The sequence below is a fragment of the Ochotona curzoniae genome, unplaced genomic scaffold (assembly GCF_017591425.1).
Source record: "Ochotona curzoniae isolate NIBS_2020 unplaced genomic scaffold, NIBS_Ocur_1.0 contig_2321, whole genome shotgun sequence".
Classification (NCBI taxonomy): Eukaryota; Metazoa; Chordata; class Mammalia; order Lagomorpha; family Ochotonidae; genus Ochotona; species Ochotona curzoniae.
In genome coordinates, this window is record NW_024465421.1 from 489815 (window position 1) to 510713 (window position 20899).

At 43.5% G+C, this 20899-nt stretch overlaps 1 protein-coding gene across 3 annotated transcripts in view; it reads right to left on the minus strand.

Moving 5' to 3' along the window:
- Window positions 1–20899, minus strand: part of TPST1 (tyrosylprotein sulfotransferase 1) — a 117622-nt gene that overhangs the window by 23590 nt on the left and 73133 nt on the right. For all 3 annotated transcript variants that reach the window (XM_040972753.1, XM_040972754.1, XM_040972755.1), the window contains one exon: window positions 19489–19687. In XM_040972753.1, the coding sequence (XP_040828687.1) occupies window positions 19489–19687 (199 nt within the window). The remainder of the gene's footprint in view (window positions 1–19488; window positions 19688–20899) is intronic.

The following is a 20899-nucleotide window of genomic DNA, read 5'->3' on the forward strand; positions in this document are numbered from 1 at the left end:
ACTCAAGTTAACCGAAAAATGGTATGGATTATTTATATATGCCCATGCACAAAAATCAATTAATGTATTATCAACAGAATAAGTGGAGAAAACACCATATAAGGGAAAAAATTTTGACAGAAAGAGACTGGCATTGTGGCACAGCTGATTAAGCTGTTGTAATTAATCAAGCACCACTAATCCCATAATGAAGTTAGAAATGAGATTATAAAATTAGAAATGAATAATAGATAGTTTTATACCTTTGAAGTATAAAAAGACAAAGGAGGATGATATAATCAGCCTACTCACAAATAATATTAAGAAAATGTTATGTGGGCCCGGCGCCATGGCGCAGTGGTTAAGGTCCACACCTTGCACGCCCGGGATCCCATATGGGCACCGGTTCTAATCCCGGCAGCTCCACTTCCTATCCAGCTCCCTGCTTGTGGCCTGGGAAAGCAGTGGAGGACAGCCCAAGGCTTTGGGACCCTGCACCCGCGTGGGAGACCCGGAAGAGGCTCCTGGCTTTGGATTGGCTCAGCTCCAGCCGTTGCGGCCGCCATCGGACGGAAGATCTTCCTCTCTGTATATCTGACTTTGTAATAAAAATAAAATAAATCTTTAAGAAAAAAGAAAATGTTATGAAATACTACTGGAAATAATTAAAGATGCAATAAATGAAAATACATCCCATGTTCATGAATTAGAAGACTTAACATATCAAGATACCAGTACTACATTGATTAAAGCATCAATTGGGCCCAGCACAGTAGCCTAGTGGCTAAAGTCCTCGCCTTGAATGCACCAGGATCTCATGTGGGCGCCAGTTCATATCCTGGCTGCTCTACTTACTTCCACTCTGCTTGTGGCCTGGGAAAGCAGTCGAGGATGGCCCACAGCCTTGGGATGCTATATCCTTGTGGGAAACCCGGAAGAGGCTCCTCCCTCCAGGCTTTGGATCAACTCAGCTCTGGCCATTATGGCCACTTGGGGAGTGAATCAGTGGATAGAAGATCGTCCTATCTGTCTCTTGCTCTCTCTGTAACTCTGATCTTCCAATAAGAATAAATAAATCTTAAAAAAAAAAGAAGTAAAAGTAAAAGAAAAGCGGGGCTGGTGGCTTAACATGCTAATCTTACATCTTCAAGCAGACATCTATATGGGTGCTGGAAGGTGTCCCAGCTTCTTCGCTTCCAATTTAGCTCCTTACTTATGGCCTGTAATCAGTGGAGCATGGCCCAAGTTCCGTGGGATCCTGCACCCACATGGCAGACCCAGAAGAAGCTTTCGGCTCCTGGCTTCAGTTTGGCTCAGCTCTGGCCAATGCAGCCATTTGGGGAGTCAACCAGCGGAGGGAGCATCCCGTCTGTGTAAATCGAATTTTCAAATAAATAAATACATAAGCTTCTTGTTGTTACAACAAAGTGTAGGGGAAGGAAGGGAAGACAAATCCACACACTCGTTTTGTAGAAAACTTAGAGGAGTAAAAAGAGAGATGAAGTGTCTTCCTGGAGAACATCAGTCCACACAGAGAAGAGGGGAGGACACCCCCGTTCACAGTACTGGTTCCTCAATGCGATCAGAAACCAGAGCTTCTGCGGCCCTCAGGGGGTGCGGAACCCCGAGCCCGTACTCTCAGGGCATCGCCCCACCAGCCGTACTGACTGCATGCCAGCACTGAGGCTCTCTCAGCACTCGACATGCTACACCTGAATGGACGTGGAAGCAGAAGTTCGATCAATTCACCGTGGATGGAGGTGATGATGGCGACCTTGGTATCAGAAAGAGGTCTGAACTGGATGGATGGCACAAAGGAAGGCAAGAAAAATGCCAAAAAGTTGAAAAAATCTACCTGAAGCTCCAGGAATGTCCAGACGAGGCTATGGCCCCCAGTCTCTATATGAAAGGCTACACTTGATCTTAGCCAAAAGGCCGAGAAGTGATTATATATGAAAGACTAGATGAACAGAAAAAAAAATCTGCAAGAACATGATGGGCAGTTCTAATTAAAAAAAAAACACGTTAAGAGGCCTAGCTGATGATGAGCCCGACCGCCCTGATGAGACTTCTCAGCAGTAAGAACTCACAGAAAAGCAACTAGGAGATGGAAGATCTCAAAGAACTGAAGGAATATGGAAGTAACCTCACTAAGGTTGGAATTTCTCCAGAAGAACAAAAAGAAACTGGCTGTGATACCCATAGAAACCAGGAACAAGTCCTCCCGAAGTTGTTGGAAGGAGCTGTGAAGTGTCAGAGTTCAGAGTGGCAGGAGTGTGAATAGATTGAAACCAGATTCTGACCCAGGGGACAAGAATTCAGCCTTGTGTCTCTCAGAAACGCTGCCCTGACGGCCCCTCTATCCACTGCCCCGCGGCTGTTGTCTGCCTCACATCCTCCCAGTCCTGAGCATCCACTCAGGGAACAGCAACCGTGAGCCCAGCTCAATGAATGCCACTAAGACTGGTCCCTTCGTCTTCCAAACTGACACGTTCCCCGGGCCTCCTAACTTATCTGTCCTTATTGTGAAGTTTGTCTCCTGAAGTAGCAGGGCTGTTGACCCTGTGTGCAGGCATTGCCTCACTCCAAACACTCCCCTGTTTACTGCCTGTACATACTGGGGTGTTTGCATTGTTTTTTAAAGTTTTTATTTATATATTTGAAAGTCAGAATCACAGGGAGAAAGAGAGAGAGAGGTCATCAATGGCCAGGGCTGGGCCAGGCCAAAGCCAAAACCATGGACCAGGAGCTTCATTGGGATCTCACACACGAGTGTAACGGCCTGAGCATCTGGAATGGACCATTCCCCACTGCCTTCCCAGGCACACTGGCAGGGAGCTAAATAGGAAGTGGAACAGGTGCCTATACAGCAGGCTGGTGCTGCAGAAAGTGGCAAAACCAGTTTCACATGGTGGCTTAACAGATCGCATATAGCACACTAAACAGCAGCAGCATAGTGTCTGTCTCCAGCATGACATTTTTCAGCTAATCCAGAAATGTACTAGATTTTTTTTAAAAAAGAGGGCCCGGCACAGAAGCCTAATGGCTAACGTCATCACCTTGCATGCACCGGGATCCCACATAAGCACCAGTTCATGTCCCCAACTGCACAGCCGGGTCTCCCAAGGATTAACTCCACAGCACAGCTTGTTTCTCAAAGGTGTAACAGGAAGGGCAATCATGGCCTGATACATTTAGCCTGTGGCTTGACTGCAATCTCCCTCCTTCCTGCTTCCCCTTTTTGCATGTCCTTGGGGGAGCTTAGGTGTTGCTTAACCATTGGGAAGATCCTGGGAGGGGCCAAGCAAACTATATAAGAGAGTTCGACTTTGAATAAAGGTCTCACTTCACAAGGATAAGCCTCTGTGTGTTGTGTGTGTTGTCTTGTCTGTCTTGTCTGTCTCATAACCCTAGTCCCTCCGCTCGACTCGGGGCTCGGGGTACGTGGCGACGCGGGCGTTGCCAACACCCAACTGCCCCAATTCCCACCCAGTTACCTACTTGATGGCCAAGGCTTTGGGATCCGGCAACTGGGGGAGTGAATCGGTGGATGGAAGATTTTTTTTTTTTTCTCTCTTGTTCTTTCTGTAAATCTGACTTTCCAATAAAACAAATAAATATTTTTTTTAAAAAGAAAGAAGAGAGGAGAGGAAGGTCTACCAGGCAAGATGTCAACTGGCATTTAGCAAGAAAATTTTTCCCATAATTTAGCATAGAGTCTATCTGTATTTTTAAAATATTTATTGTTTTCTTTAAAAGATTTACTTATTAATTGCAACGTCAGACATACAAAGCGGAGGAGAGATAAGAGAGGAAGATCTTCTGTCCGTTGATTCACTCCCCAAGCGACGGCAATGGCTGGAGCTGAGCTGATCTGAAGCCCAGGAGTCAGGAGCATCTTCTGGGTCTCCCACACAGGTGCAGGAAAGCAAGACTTTGGGCCACCCTCGACTGTCTTCCCGGGCTTTAAGCAGGGAGCTGGATGGGAAATGGGGTCACCGGGATTAGAACTGGAGCCCATATGGGATCCCAGAGAACGCAAAGCAAGGACTTTAGCCACTAGGCTATCGCACTGGGCCTGCAGATTTATTTATTTTGATTGAAAAAGCAGATATACAGAGAAGAGGAGAGAAAGAGAAAAAGATAATCTATCTGTTGATTCACTCCCTAAGTGGCTGCAACAGCTAGAGCTGAGTCAATCCCAAAGCCAGGAGCCAGGAGCGCCCTCTGGGTCTCCGGTGCAGGTGCAGGGTGCCAAAGCTTTTTGCTGTCTTTGTCTGCTTTCCCAGGCCACAAGCAGGGAGCTGGATGGGAAGCAGGGCTGCTAGGATGTGAACCAGCCCCATATGGGATCTTGGAGCATTAAAAGTGAGGACTTTAGCCACTTGGCTAGCGTGCAAGGCCCAAGTTTATCTTTATTTTACCTATATTTTTAAAAGTTTCCATTTTTTTTTTTTAATTTGAAAGGCAAAATTAGAGAGAATGAGAGAGAGAGACCTTCCACCCACTGATTCACTCTCCAAATGGCCACAATGATTACAGTTGAGTCAATCTGACACCAGGAGCCAGGAGCTTCCTCCAGATCTCCTACATAGGTTCAGAGTCCCAGGAAATCTCAGGCCACCAGCAAGAGCTCAAATTGGCACCCATATGGGATGCCAGCACCTCAAGCACAAGTTTAGCCTGTTATTGTACAGTTTCTTTCTTTATTGTCTTCTTTTTATAAATTATAGTATCTTCCTGAAATTTTTCAAGTAATGGAAACAAAGTATTTTAGAAACTGGTAATATGATATCCGTTTAACATATAGAATGTCTTGGGCCCGGCACGGTGGCACAGTGGTTAAGGTCCTCGCCTTGCACGCCCGGGATCCCATATGGGCGCCGGTTCTAATCCCGGCAGCCCCACTTCCCATCCAGCTCCCTGCCTGTGGCCTGGGAAAGCAGTCGAGGACGGCTTTGGCACCCTGCACCCGCGTGGGAGACCCAGAAGAGGCTCCTGGATTCAGATCGGCATAGCATCGGCCGTTGCGCTCACTTGGGGAGTGAATCATTGGACGGAAGATCTTCCTCTCTGTCTCTCTTCTCTGTATATCCACCTTTCCAATAAAAAAAAATAATAAAAATAAATCTTTAAAAATAAAAAAAAACATATAGAAATATCTTCTCTCCTATTTTTCCTTGAGTGGTAGAAAAATGACTTTTAACTGGTTTACTATATTCCCACTTATAGATATGGGTTTTCTTTTGTTTGAAAAAAATTGGACTCTACACACGCATTCCAGTGGGATCAGGGTTGAGAAAGAAGACTATTACGCTGGATCAAATCATGCAATACAACTAGTAACAGAATATTTGCTCATTCTTGCAACACACAAAGGGCTTACCTCTGACATTTGTGTAGGTAAATAAAGTAGGCCTGCTTCACACAGAAATATGAGCACAGTAAACTTACAATCCCCAAAGGGATTTCCAATGCAAAACTAAAATGATAGGAATACATTTATGAATGATTGTACCGAAACCAGAGACACAGAAGCTAGGATATGACTTGTAAAGGCAAGCTGCACAATGAGGCCCTGTCCCAGCCCCTCCCTTCAGGCAGTCTCACGTCTTTAAACGAATCCTGTGGACCGATGTGTGAGTCTCTAACAGCTTCTGACCCCGTAAGACACAGTGGAAATTTTTCAATAATTTTATTGTTATCTTTTTCATGCCTTGTCTTCTCTTTGCAATTACTAATATGTATTTCCCAGGTACAAATAAGGCGGATTTTGCTTCATCTAAAGTATCTAATTGGTACTATGGCAAGACAAGAAAGTGTTTGCTAAGAATCTGATTCATTGTCAAAGCCTTAAAATGATGAACTGCAACAGAGACTACTATTCTGAGATTATAAAATGTGTAATGCTGAACTTTTTCACATATTCTTTATAGAGCACATGCAGGAAACAATTCTGCCTGCTTTGTAAAAGCACTGATTCATGGGGACCAGCTAGTAGCCTAGCAGCTAAAGTCTTCACCTTGCACTCACTGAGGTCCCATATGGGTGCTGGTTCGTGTCCTGGCTGCTCCATTTACTTCCAGCTCCCTGCCTGTGACCTGGGAAAGCAGTCAAGGCCAGGCCAAAGCCTTGAGATCTTGCACCCTGGTGGGAGACTGGGAAGAAGCTCCTGGCTCCTGGCTCCGGATAGGTTCAGCTCTGGCCTTGCAGCCACTTGGGGAATAAATTAGGGAATGGGAGAGACTGCTGTGTTTTGCTCTGTAAGTCTGCTTTTGCAATAAAAATAAACCTTCTAAAAATATATTGATTGATTTATTGTCATCTTATTTGAAAAGTAGTAAGACTGAAAGACAGGTAAAGATCCGTTCACTTCCCAGATGCCTGCCAGAAGCGAAGCTGGACCACGCTTCTCACTCAGTGCAGCATCCTAGGCACACATTAGCAGAAAGCTGGAACTGGAGACAGAGCCAGGACTTAAACTAGGACATTCTAATGTGGGTGCAACAGCAGCGACCTAATTGCTGCACCAAATGCCCACCCCAACTACTTTTAAAATACAGCAAAATACTTGAATTAAAAAAAAAAAACTTTTGATTTAAGGAAATAAATTAAGCTCTGTGGTTTTTTTTTTTTGAACATTCAAGAGAATGGAATATTTCTTCAACTCAAAGAAAATGTAAAGTTATTAAAACATGAGCACAGAAAAACTTAAGCTAGGAGGAGTAGAAAAAAACAGTCATCATTTTTCAAATTTACCCAACTGGAAAACTCCTCCTATAGCAGAGAAACCCAATTAAAAGTAACACAGCCGAAAAAGGGGATTAGTTCCTGAAAGTGAGCCGATATGTCTCACATGTCTGAGAGACTACATTTCCACCTCAGTTCCCGGATAGGGTACCAGAAAGCTTCTATGGATGCCAAAGGGTCAAGACTTGAAAACCAAGGCCATGATACGATCATGCAGGTGGCTGAGGAGCAACACTAACTGCTCTCACAGCCATCTACTCCCTCATTAAAGATAAAACACTGAATGGATTACACTCTTAACATTAGGATGATGTATTTGGGAAGATTTTAATGATGATCAGGAATTTGGACTCCAGATTTGTGCTGGGACTCATGTGTGCGTAAAACCCAAGGGGCCTTTCTTTGAGTTTTGGAAACAAAAATATATTTCATTTGGATCTTCATTGGAAAAGTAAGAACTTGATAGGAAAGCTATAAAATGTTTTGCTGGGGTCAGTGCTGTGGTACAGTGTGTTAAGCCACCGCTGACATCATCAGCATTCTTTACAGGCAACTGATTTGAGTACTAGCTGCTCCAATTCTCATTCAGCTCCCTGCCAGTGCACCTGGGAAAGCAGCAGATGATGGCCCAAGGGCTCGAGCCCCAGCACCCATGTGGGAGACACGGAAAAAGCTCATGCCTTTTGGCTTTGGCCTGGCCCAGTCCAATCCTTTCCAGCCATGTGGGAAGTAAAACAGTGAATGGAAGACCTCTCTGTCTCTAGCTCTCCCTCTCTCTCTGCAACTCTGCCTTTCAAATAAACAAAACTAGCCTTTTTTTTTAAAATGATATCTTAAGTAAAGTCCTGAGCAGTAGGAGGTCAGGACTGTCTTGCTCCAACATGGGCCACTTGATTCAAGAAACCCAAGGTGCTGCAAGTGTTTATAGGAGAAAGTGGTGCTGAGTGGAGGTTATGGCAAGTTCCTAAGGGAGAATGAGTTTAGAACTCTTAAGATTTCATAGTAAAGCTACACATCTTCTGGGAGTCATTATTCTTTTGAGAAAGAGCCCTGGCTTGCTACTGGGACCTGCAATGGAGCGACACTTTATTACTGGCTGCTGAGTTACCTCATCATGGACTTAGAGCAGTGTGATGGCTACTCGGGGAGATGTTCAGAGATGGTGTTGTGGGAGCTTAAACACCATCCTCGGGTAGGTGAAATAGGCAGCATTTGAGAACTATCCAAACCACTTGGACAGAACCCTCGGGATATGTATGCACTGAGATGCTGGGTTGGCATGAGGTGGTGGTGCCTCATCCCTGGGTGCTGGGACATACAGAAAGTCATGAGTGGTTTCCCTCCTTGTTTCTCCCATCCCCCACAGACAACAAGAAGAAACAGCAAATTTGGAAGCAATGAGTACATGAATTTTCCCTAAGCCTTGATCCTTCCCACCTGATCCACCATGTTAATCATAAAAAAATAAAATCGTTAAAAAAAGTAAAACACTTGAGAGGAAGAAAAAGGTTTGGAAAAAAAAAATGATCATCAACGGACAATCTCTGCAGAACGGGCTCTCAATAGGCAAGAGGATGAAAGAAGTCAGTTTACCAGCCACTGCCTCCCTCACCAACCAATCCATTCTTTGGTCTAAAGACTGAGGAACAGAGAGCTGTGGGGATGAAGGCCACACATGTGCTCACTGACACGGGCCTCCTCCTGCCAGTGCTGTTCCTGTGACAATTGTCACCAAGTGTCAGACAACCATCACAAAGCAGACCAACATGGACTCCCCGATGAGGCTGCTGCCCAGGAGGACCAGTCTGCCACCTGCTAGCAGGATAGTTCCACCAAACCATCTGATCATGGAAGGGGAAGTGTGTTCCCAATGAAGGTCTGTCTTCCCTACCTCCATTTCTGTCACAGCCCGACTCTTTTTCACAGTCTTACTCATTATGGAGACATTCTGAACGACATAGGGAAGTACTGCATTTCAAGGTGGACAGAGTTCCATTTGAGTTACAGTGGAGTAATCTACCTTCATCCTATAAAGTTATTTCATCTGATTACAACTACAAATGAAGTCTGGACAAAAATGTAAGATTTCTCAGAATTTAAAAAGCAAACAAAAGAGAGTGTGGAAAAAAAAAAATCAAAGATTGAAGGCATGACCTCATTGGGCAGGTTTTCTATTTATAACAAGTAAATGGCCACATTTCATGTCTCCCTTGCTGAGTGCCCAAGGGACATGGGAACTCCACAGGACACAGCGACTGGGGATGATAGCATAATGAGAAGGAAAGAGTGCAGTCATTCAGTCTGGCAATTAAAACACCCTTGTTTCACTCTGGGGTACCTGTGGGGTTCCATAGCTGGCTTCCAGCATCTCCTGTTCCTGTAGACCCAGGGAGTAAGTGGTGATAGCATAAGTAATTGGGTTCCTGCCATTTACATGATACCATATAGAAGACCTGAATTGAGTTCCTAGCCCTTTGTTTGGGCTGGCCCAGTCTCAGCCACTGACGGCATCTGGGGAGTGAACCAGCAAAGGGAAGATCTGTCTGTTAATGGAATAAATAAATAATTTCTAAATTAAATTTTACAATCTTGTAAATAAAACGATCGTAAAAATGTAGAGACCTTTAATAGTATTTCCCCAGTTTGTCCACATTTATGTCAGCCTTAAAATAGTAACAATTATTTAGTAACACTATTAACCCATTAATATTTAATCTTCATTCATGAAAACCTTTGGTCCTATAACACAGCAGCTCAATCTCTTCTACTGAGCTCTGACCTAGAGTCGCAGGCATGTCCCTCACCTATGGTGGCCATGTCGGGGTACTAGAACATTTCACAGGTAAGATAGAATCCCTGTGAACTGAACCTTGATAAACCAGTGTCTAAAAGACCCTAATATCAGAACATAGCTTTCTGCTTATAAAAAAAAAATTCTCTTCCTAAGTCTAAAGTTTATTTTGTTAATGATAACCATTTTACTGAACATATAATTGTCAAGTGCTCAAGGCATAAAATTCAAATGGAATGGTAACTAAGTTTATCTACAGTATTTTTTAAAATAAAAATGATAAAGCATAGTACATCCTTATTACATTATAGAGCTTGTCTCACAGCACTGCATTTAAACCCACCGTGTTCACACAGCTACCTTCTTTTGAGGAGAAGGAAGACATCAAAAAGTCAGGATTTTAATTAAATCAGGACTATGTCATTGCTTTGAACCATAGTAATGTTCTCAGCTGACGGCCTCTTTGGCAAATAGAAAAGTTCTTAGTTTGAAGGAAGCACCACAGAGCACACCAATAATGACACTATAGTATGGTCTAGGCCAGAGTAAGGGTACATTTCCACAGGAGCAATAGAACCAGTCTGTGACACAAGGGGTATCATTTGAGCTGAGTTTTAAATGTCAAAATCTCAGAGGAGAGGAAGAGACACAGAATAATCAAGGCAGAAGGCACAGGAAGGATCAAAGGTATGAGATACATGAAGACGTTATGGGTAGGAAAGGTGTGACGTGGCTGAAAGAGTAAAGAATGAAGGCTGAAAGCAGAAGAGGAGTTTCATTACTCTCAGAATGTCAAAGGTTTCAAATGACCACTACTGCCATCCAAGCAAGAAATACTAGAAAAACTAAATACTAAAAACTGCATGTTTTTTCTTTAGCGTGCAAAGATGCCTAAAACCAACCAAACTGCAAAGAAAGATGAGTTCTTCCTAGGTGGGCCTTGAATCAACTGCCCAGCCTGGGTACAGATATGCATAAATAAATAAATAGCTAGATAAGCAAACAAACAAACAAATAAGTAACCGTGGGCCACAGGTGAAAACATCCGGAGTAACCTCCAGCGCAGTAAGAGCCATCCAGCTGTGCCAGCTGTGCCAGCGGTGCGCCAAGGCTGATGGGCTGAGTAAGCGGGGTGGGGACAGAGGCCTTCCCAATTCCGAGTAGCACTGCAGCTCCAGTCCCTGCCGTAACTACAACCCAGACGTTCAATGGTGTCACTAAACCTTCGGCCCCAAACTCCCTTCCTGTGAAATATTGATAAAGAAACCAACCCCTTATCTAGGGCACACAGGGAGATGGGGCTTTGGTTAAAGGTCAAATCTCCACAAACACATTCAAATCTAGAGGTAAACGGAAACGAAAGCAGCTCAGCTCCCTGAGATCTGCAAGGCCATGTGAGCCAGCAGACAGAGAAAGAACATGCCCTCTCCGGAAAATACAACAAAAACATTATCTATCCCATTTGTTACTCTTCATCTACGCAAAAGGTCTAGTATGTAACCCAAACCTTTAAGACATGAAAAAGCTAATAGGTAGAACCTATAATTTACAAAAAAAGAAACCTCAATAGAGACCCTTGGATGCAGACTTTAATTATTACGAACGTTAAACTTGGAGGAAGAGAAAAACAAATAGGTGAAGACATTTCAACAAACAGAAAATGCAGAACTGAAAAATAAACCATTTGAAACGAAGTCAATGTAAAGACTTAGCAAACTAGACATACAAGAAAAAAAGGATAGGGCCCGGAGCGGTGGCGCAAGTGGTTAAATGTCCTCGCCTTGCATGCCCGGGATCCCATATGGGCGCCGGTTCTAATCCCGGCAGCCCCACTTCCCTTCCAGCTCCCTGCCTGTGGCCTGGGAAAGCAGTCGAGGACGGCCCAAAGCTTTGGGACCCTGCACCCGCGTGGGAGACCCGGAAGAGGCTCCTGGCTTCAGATCGGCATAGTATCGGCCCGTTGCGCTCACTTGGGGAGTGAATCATTGGATGGAAGATCTTCCTCTCTGTCTCTCCTCTCTGTATATCCGCCTTTCCAATGAAAAAATAATAAAAATAAATCTTTAAACAAGAAAAAAAGGATCAATAAATACAAAAATGGGTTAATTAAAAATCAATGAAAGCTAAGGATTACATTGGATATAATGAAGAAAGTTTTAGTGAATTTTTTTTTAAGATTTATTTATTTTGATTACTAAGTCAGATAGACAGAGAGGAAGATGCTCTGTCCGATGATTCACTCCCCAAGTGGCTGAAATGGCAGGAGCTGAGCAGATCCAAAACTAGGAGCCAGGAGCCTCTTTCGAGTCTCCCATGCGAATATAAGGTTCCAAGGCTTTGGGACATCCTTGATTGCTTTTCCAGGCCACAAGCAGAGAGCTGAAAGGGAAGCAAGGCAATCGGGACTAGAACTGGTGCCCATATGGGATCCCGGTGCATGCAAGGCAAGGATTTTAGCCACTAGGCTACTGCAATAGACCTGACTGAATTTTGTATATCGGAGTCAAACTGCTCAATACCAAAGATAAAGAGAAAAACGTAACGGCAAAGAGAAAAAAAAAACCCATTACATTCACAAGAATGTCAGCTCACTTCACATCAAAAAATGGAATACAGTGAGATTTTTAATTGAAAATCAAAACAACAATCTTGTCATCTGAGAACTCTCTCAAGCCAATTATTACTTAAAAAAAGAATGGCTTATTTTTATTTGAAAGGGAGATTCACAAAGAGAAGGAGAGACAGAAAGATCTTATATTCGCTGGTTCACTCCTCAAATAGTTGCAACAGCTGAAGCTGAGCTGATGCGAAGCCAAGAGCCAGGAGCCTCTCTGGGGTTTCCCACATGGGTACACAGGGGCCCAGGTATCAGGCTAAAAGCAGGGACAAGGTCAGAAGTGGAGCAGCTGGGACACAGACAGGCACCTATACGGGTTATTGGCGCTTGCAGGCGGAGGACTTGTCTGTTGAGTCACTGTACTGCACCAGACAAATCATTATTTTTTTTAAAAGATTTTACTTATTTATTATCATTGGAAAGTCAGATAGATATACAGGGTGGAGGAGAGACAGAGAGGAAGATCTTCTGTCCGCCAGTTCACTCCTCAAGTGGCCTCAATGGCCAGAGCTGAGCCAATCTGAAGCCAGGAGCCAGGAGCTTCCTCCGGCTCTCCCACGCGGGTGAGGGTACCCTTAGGCCATCTTCCACCTCCTTCCCAGGCCACAAGCAGGGGGAGCTGGATAGGAAGCAGAACTGCCAGAATTAAAACCATTGCCTATATGGGATGTGCCCTCCAGCAAATGGAGGGCAAGGACTTATGCCGCCAGACTACCGCACCAAGCCAAAAACAAATTATTTTTAAATAACAAAGGAAAAATAAACATTGGTTTTCTCATTTGAAAGGCAGAATCACGGGGAGAAACGGGAACAGAGATCTTTCATGAACTATTTGAACAGTTGAGGCTGGATCAGGCCAAAGCCAGGAGTCTGGAACTGCATTCAAGTCTCATGCAGGAGCTTAGGAGCCCAGGGACCCGGATCAGGAACGAATCAGCACTCAAAAGATGCCAGTGTCCCAGGTGGTATAGCTTCACCTGATGTACCACAATGCCCCTACACAAAGTTGTTGCTTCTTTGTCATGGAGTAACTACAACAAACAAAATTTTAAAAAATTAACTCAAAAGGGGACATTATCGCCACTGGGAGATAAAAGTGGAACACTGAAAAATATTATATTAATCCAAAACAATGCTGAAAAAGAAAAACAAAAACTGCCAGGTATGGTAGCCTTGCAGCTAAAGACCTTGCCTTGCATGTGCAGGATCCCATATAGGTGCAGGTTCGTGTCCCAGTGACCCCACTTCCCATCCAGCTCCTTGCCTGTGGCCTGGGAAAGCAGTCGAGGATGGCCCAAAGCCTTGGGACCCTGCGCCCATGTGGGAGATCTGAAGGAGGCTCCTGGCTCCTGGCTCCTGGCTTTGGATTGGCTAAGCTGCAGCCGTTGCTGTCGCTTGGGGAGTAAATCAACAGACGGAAGATCTTCCTTTCTCTCCTCTCTGTATATCTGCCTTTTCAAACAAACAAACAAACAAACAAACAAACAAACAAACAAACAAAAGAAACAAGAACAAATGGTCCAAACAAAAAACAAATAGCTAGATGGTAATATAAGAAATAAGAAATATATGAAGGACCCGGCAGTGTGGCCTAGCGGCTAAAGTCCTCTCCTTGGATGCACCAGGATCCCATATGGGTGCTGATTCTAATCCTAGCTGCTCCACTTCCCATCCAGCTCTCTGCTTGTGGCCTGGGAAAGCAGTCGAGGACGGCCCAAAGCCTTGGGACCCTGCACCCACATGGGAGATCCGGAAGAAGTTCCTGGTTCTGGGCTTCAGATTGGCACAGTGCCGGCCGTTGTGGTCACTTGGGGAGTGAATCATCGGATGGAAGATCTTCCTCTCTGTCTCTCCTCCTCTCTGTATATCTGACTTTCCAATAAAAACAGATACATCTTAAAAAAAGAAAGAAATATATGAAAACACTGCTGTGGTTATATTCTATTAGAGAAAGTAGACTTTCAGAGAGTAACATCAGAAATATTTTATAATGGTAAGAATTCTTCAAGAAGATGTGCTGTGCATCTAATCACAGAGACCCACAACAAAGGCAGCAGGTGTGGATGCTTCACTCAGAGGTAAAGAAAACTGCCGAATCAGAGCGCCTAGCCTGGAGTCCCAGCTCTCTCCTCTGACTCCTTTCCTGTTACTGCACACTCTAGGAGGCAGTACGTGAAAACGCAAGCACCCCTCAGCCCTACCTTAGTGCCACTATGGCAATTCCCAGCTGAGGAAGCATCTTCCGGCCTGGCTTAGGAGCACGATCTAACCTCCTTTCCCAGCTCACTTCATCTTCAAATCCCTTGAGTCTGCCGCTGTGAGCTCTGCTCCAGACACCTGCTCTGCCGCGGACCGCTTTCTCCTCCTAAGCTGTCTACTCAAGGTTTCAACTATATATTCCAGGCATGTTTGGATCTGCTTTTCCACTTGCTTTTTAAGTTTAGCAAACAGATCTACGTGCCTTTAAGGAATCTGTTCATCATATCTGTTCTCTGGCTCATGGATATCACAAATGGAGATGGACAAAACCTCATCTCTATTCTCAACATAGATTCCTACTCAGTTCAGTGAACAATTTGTACATACGTACATCTTCCAGGTAAGACAATACAGGTTTCATTTGATTCTCAAATAAAATTCCTAAGTCCTTGAAGAGTAAAAGCCTACTTGTGTGTATTACGTGTGGGGTGGTAGTAGTGGTGCTGGTGTGGTTGTAGAGATAGTTTGGGATGTAACTTAGGGCGCTACTTATTAGAATGTGCTATAATTTTGAAATGAATGACCGTGGTCTCGAACCATGTGCCATTTACCAGGTGAATCACAGCAGCCACGAAGCACATGATATCAAAACTGCACACTATATCCCTAAAATGTGCTGACTCAGACATCATTACTTCCACATTACCCAGAACTGTATGCAAAACAGCAGTTTTAGGCCAAAGGATCTAGAATCTATATTCCCAGTCAGAAAATGTGTGGGGTTTTTTTCCCCTCCTGCACTTTTAATATAAACAAGGGAATACTTTCCCTAGCCACCTTCCTATTCTGGAGTTCATCTGTCACAAGCAACAATTCAAGAATTCTTTCCAAGTACTGCTTTACAAACCTCATGATAATCAATGCCAGATAGAGTTATTAGGAGAAAAAACAAAAGAAGAAAGCTTTCAAATTACAACAGACTTAGTTTGCAAGGCAGTCATAAAACAAGAATGTCAGCTTGTATGCAGTTGCAGAGCTAAAAACTGCAGTCATAGTTCATATTTTGCCTTTTCTTGCTTAATAAAAAACTTCTTATTTTAAGATAGGTAGAAACAAAAAAAAAATCCTTTTTCCAGCATGTATTTTAGACCACAAGTATATATAAAACAAATTCTTTAGTCACATGGAATCAAACCACTGCATTCTTCCCACCCTACCATTCAAAAAACCTGAGACAATTTAGTCAAACCGACTTACATGGATGAGAACTGTAATGTCTACTGCCTGGGAAGCCTCAGTATATCATTTGGTTTATTGAAAAAAAAAAAAACCCTCTGAGCATTATGCAAAAAAAGAGAGGTGTGAATGACTGACCACAAGATTACTGAGGACTATAAAAGCAGGTTGCAAGACGGAGGCATGCTTTTAGGAGAATGCAGATTACCGCACTTCACATGAAAGACATAGCAACTGAGAGTGTGAATGAGAGAGAGAAATATTTCATCTATTCCCCAAACAGCCACAGCAGCCGGGCCTGGGCCAGGCTGAATCTAAGAGCCCGGAACTCCGTCAGAGTCTCCCACAGGAGGAGCAGAGGTCTAAGCACCTGGGGAGTTACCTACTGCCTTAGGAATTAACAGGAAGCTGGACCGGAAGCAAAGGGAGTCAGGATTCAAACTGGCCCTTCAATATGGGGTGTGAGCTACAGTTTAACCTGCTGTGTCATAAAACCTACTTCCATAAAACTTTAATACGTATAAAAAATTTTTAATGTGTGAGACAGTTCATAAAAGAACATGTGCATGTAGTTAATAAGTGGGAAATATTAAATTTATTAAACAACAAAATCTATCAAAATAAGCAGAACTCTAAAATAAAATCACCCTATCTTGTTGGTAGCTTTACTATTAAAAAAAAACTATCAGTACCTATCAAGCACTTTGAAAAACCTCAGATACTTTTTAGGTAGTTTGACTTTTACGTCTTAAAAAAAAGTCCTTGGGCCTGGCATGGTAGCCTAGCAGCTGGAGTCCTCATTTTGCATGCACCAAGATCCCATATGGGCACCAGTTCTAATCCCGATGGCCCACTTCCCATCTAGCTCCCTGCCTGTGCCTGGGAAAGCAGTCGAGGATAGCCCTAGGCCTTGGGACCCTGCACCAGCGTGGGAGACCTGGAAGAAGTTCCTGGCTCCTGGCTTCGGATCGGCACAGCACCGGCCATTGCTGCCACTTGAGGAGTGAATCATCGAACGGACAATCTTCCTGTCTCTCTGTATAATTCAACTTTCCAACAAAAAATAAAAATAAATCTTAAAAAAATTTCTTAAACATGCAAAGCTCTTTGCTGCAGTATAAACTGTCAAGGAGAAAGCTTTAAACAAAAGAAAATTGGAAACATGAATTACAAAACATTTGCCAGGGAACCGTGTTCTGTTTCTTCATTTCCATACTTACTATAGTGTTTCAGAAAGGATTTAAGGTGGTTCTTATGATAATGTTACTCAGTCATGAAAAATTATGCTTAGAAAGCATGCACATAATGGAAAAGCATCTAGGAATATTAAGAGAACAATTTTAATACAAAAATCTTTTACGTATAAAACTAAGTTTATAAGCTATGCAATTTTGTTTAGCAAAATGCAGAGGAGGAAGGGAAGTACATCAAAATATACATATTTTTTAAAGATTTATTTATTTATTGGAAAGTCAGATATGCAGAGAGAAGGAGAGACAGAGAGGAAGATCTTCTGTCTGATGATTCACTCCCCAAGTGACCACAACGGCCGTTGCTCTGCCGATCCGAAGCCAGGATCCAGGAACCTCTTCCGGGTCTCCCACGCGGGTGCAGGGTCCCAAGCCTTGGGCCGTCCTCGACTGCTTTCCCGGGCCACAAGCAGGGAGCTGGATGGGAAGTGGAGCTGCCGGGATTAGAACTGGTGCCCATATGGGATCCTGGTGCATTCAAGGAGAGGACTTTAGCCGCTAGGCCACGCCGCCTGGCCCAGGAAGTACATCAAAATATTCAGAATGATGGATCCAGCTTTGTGGCATAGCGGATAAAGTGGCAGCCTGTGGTGTTAGCATCCCACATGGGCACTGGTTCAAGTCCCAGGGACTCCACTTCCGATCTAGCTCCCTCCTGGCGTGTCTTGGAATGCAGTGGAGCAGGATCCAAGCACTTGAACCCCTGTAACCACATGGGAGATTCTGAGGAAACTCAAGGTTCTTGGCTTCAGTTCTAGTCGCTGCAGCCATCTGGGGAATGAACCAGCAGATACAGGATCTCTCTCTCTCTCTCTCTTTAATTCTGCCTTTTAAACAAACAAACTTATGTCGGGATGTTAGCTTTATAGGCAATGATTTTCATTCCCTTCTTTTCATTTTGTAAGTTTTATACAATGAGTGAGCATACACTAACATGGATGTTATGTCTGAACTGCAGTTTTTAAAAAGAATAAATATAGAAAGATGAAAACAGGCCATGGAAGAAGGTAACAAAGGGTTATGGTTCAATGGGTATGGGAAAATTATTTCCAGTTTGAGTCCTAGCTGCTCCAGTTCTGATGCAAACTCCTAATGCACCTAGGAGGGCAGTGGAAGATGACCCAAGTGCCCGGCCCCCTGCCACCCACACGGGAGATGACCCAAGTGCCCGGCCCCCTGCCACCCACACGGGAGATGACCCAAGTGCCCGGCTCCCTGCCACCCACACAGGAGGTCTCCAGCCTTTGGTCTGGGTCAGGCACAGTCCTCGCAGCCATTTGGGGAATAAGCCAAGCGGGTAGAAGATCTCCCCTTTCTCTCTCTTGCCTCTCCTTTCTCACTCTGCCTTTCAAGTAAGTAAAATTAATCATTCAAAGAATTCTGCTAAAATAGCAAATTTATGTTATTTAACTAAAGAAAAGAATGTGTAAGGTCTAACTTGATGAAATGGACTCAACTGGTAAAGTACTATATTTAGATTAACTCGGTTTTCAGAAAAAAAAAAAAAACAGATTCAAAAGATGAACTGTTTAAAAAGAAAAGCTATAATTTTACTTTAATAGCATTTTCATTCAAACAAAAGGCTGATACGTTTTACCTATTTAATAATTTTTCTACACTCTGACAGCAACATTCCATGGCTAAATTCTTACCCTGTAAGCACGGGGATCCTATATGGTTGCTAGTTCCTGTCCCAGCAACTCCACTTCTCATCCAGCTCCCTCCTTGTGGCCTGGGAAAGCAGTAGGGCATGGCCCAAAGCTTTGGGACCCTGTACCCACATGGGAGACCCGGAAGAAGCTCCTGGCTTTGGATTGGCTCAGCTCCAGTCATTGTGGCCATCTGTTCCGTGAAACAGCAGATGGGAGACCTTTCTGTCTCTTCTCTTAGTAAATCTGATCTGCCATTCCAATAAAAATAAATAAATCTTTAAAATAAAATAAAAATACATCTTTAAAAATAATTGTTCTAATGTAGCCAACATTTCATCTTTACATGTCAAGAAATTATGTCGTCTAAACTTAAAAGCATGATTTGATTTAAAGAAAAAAATGAGAAATAAGGCCACTAATAATTTAACGTTTTTGCAAATTTTCTTTACTCAGCTGTAAGAATAAATCTCCACAACAATTAACCCCTCAGTTCTTACAAGGACCAGAGTAATCTTCAAAATGCAGTGTGAAACTTCTGAACATAAAGCATTCTACAAAGTTGAAACTTGCTAATTTAAAATAATTTTCTGATCATAAAGAGCAAAAGAAGGGCCTGGAGTGATAGACCAGTGGCTGAATCCTCACCTTGCACGCACTGGGATCACAAATGAGTGTTGGCTCATGTCATGAGGGTATACTTCCCTTCCTGCTCCCTGTTTGTGATGTGGGAAAGCAATGAAGAATGACCCAAAGCCTTGGGACCCTGCACCTGCGTGGGAGACGTGGCATAAGCTCCTGGCTTCAGATTGGCTCAGCTCCAGCCACTGTGTGTCCACTTGGGGAGTGAACCAGAGGACGGAAGATCTTTCTCTCTGTCTTTCCTTCTTCTGTATATCTGTCTTTCCAATTAAAAAAAAAAATAAGAAAGAAAGAAAGAAAGAAGGAAAGAAAACCAACAAGGAAAAAATACCACACAGAATTCAAGTTCCCCACCTAGTTTTCTCAATCACTTACCCTTCTAGTGTTTTCCAGGATTTTTGGATCAGGCTTCCCATAGTTGGGTGGATTGGCATACGGGTCATACCCAAGTTTGGCAAGCATAGGTGCAATCACTGCCATGTCCTGTAGAACATCTGGAGGAATCTTCCCAACCCATTTTGACAGAGCTCCTACATTCACCGGCTTGATCACCTGGTCTGTAGATCTCTCCACTCTGAAAATAACATAATGTGATTAAATACTTATCTAGAAGTTTTTAAATAGTATTTAAAGATTACTGTAAATAGTTTTTGGATAGCTTTAAAATTATAGTTATCTGAATAACAAGGAACTTGGAAAAGTATCAGCAGGTTTAACACATGGAGAGGGAGGGAAACAGACAGAGCTTCCATTTCCGGGTTCATTTCCAAATAGCCGCAACAGCTGGGACTGGGTCAGGCAACAAACAAACAAACAAACAAACAAACAAAAACCAAAAACAAAACCAGGGGTTTCACACAGGTGTCTCACATGGATGCAGGTGCAGGGGGCCAATCACTTGGACCACCCACAGTTGCCTTCCCAGACCCATCAGCAGGGAGCTGGGTTGGAAGTGGAGTTTCTGGGACCCATACCCCTTGGAAAAACCTGCATCACATACAGCAGCTAAACCTGTTGCATGGAAACCCACCCCCATCAAAAAGAATTTAAGCGTGTTTTTTTTTTTTAAGATTTACTTATTTATTTGAAAGGTAGATTTATAGACAGACAGAGAGATGCAGATCTTCCATCTACTGGATCACTTGCCAAACAGCTGCAAAGGCCAGCACCGCACCAGGCTGAAGCCAGAATCATCCGGTCCCCCAGGTTAATTTGTAGGGGCCAATGACTTCGGCCATCTACTACTGCTTCCTCAGGTGCACTAGTAGGGAGCTGGATGGAGGAGTGGGGCAGTCAGGACTCAAACAGAACCCAAGTGGATGCCACAAGAGCAAGTCCTAAATAACTTGACAGTGACCCCTGGCAACCTAAGATTTCTAGAAAAAAGGTCAGCCGAAAACATCTTCAAAAAAATCTGTTGGCACTTTCATTACAATATCTAGGAGGGAAGAAAGGAAAGATAAGATTGCGAGAAAAGCCTCCAATTTGCTTGAAATTACATTAAAGAATTGACTGGTAGATGACAAAACAGATAAACGAAGAGACATGTATTAACACCACTGAGTAAACTGTTAATCATAGAATCTAGGTAGTGAATATATTCATTTTGTATGCTATAAAATTTCATAATCAAATGTTGAGGGGAAAAAGCCAACTGAAAACCGCTAAGAATGCAAAATATTCACCTGTTGTGTTTCTGGCTGACTTCTTAGAGAACGTTTTTTACAGAGAGAGAGAACGTTTTTTACAGAGAGAGAGTAAGAGCAAGAAAGAGAAACTCTTCCTT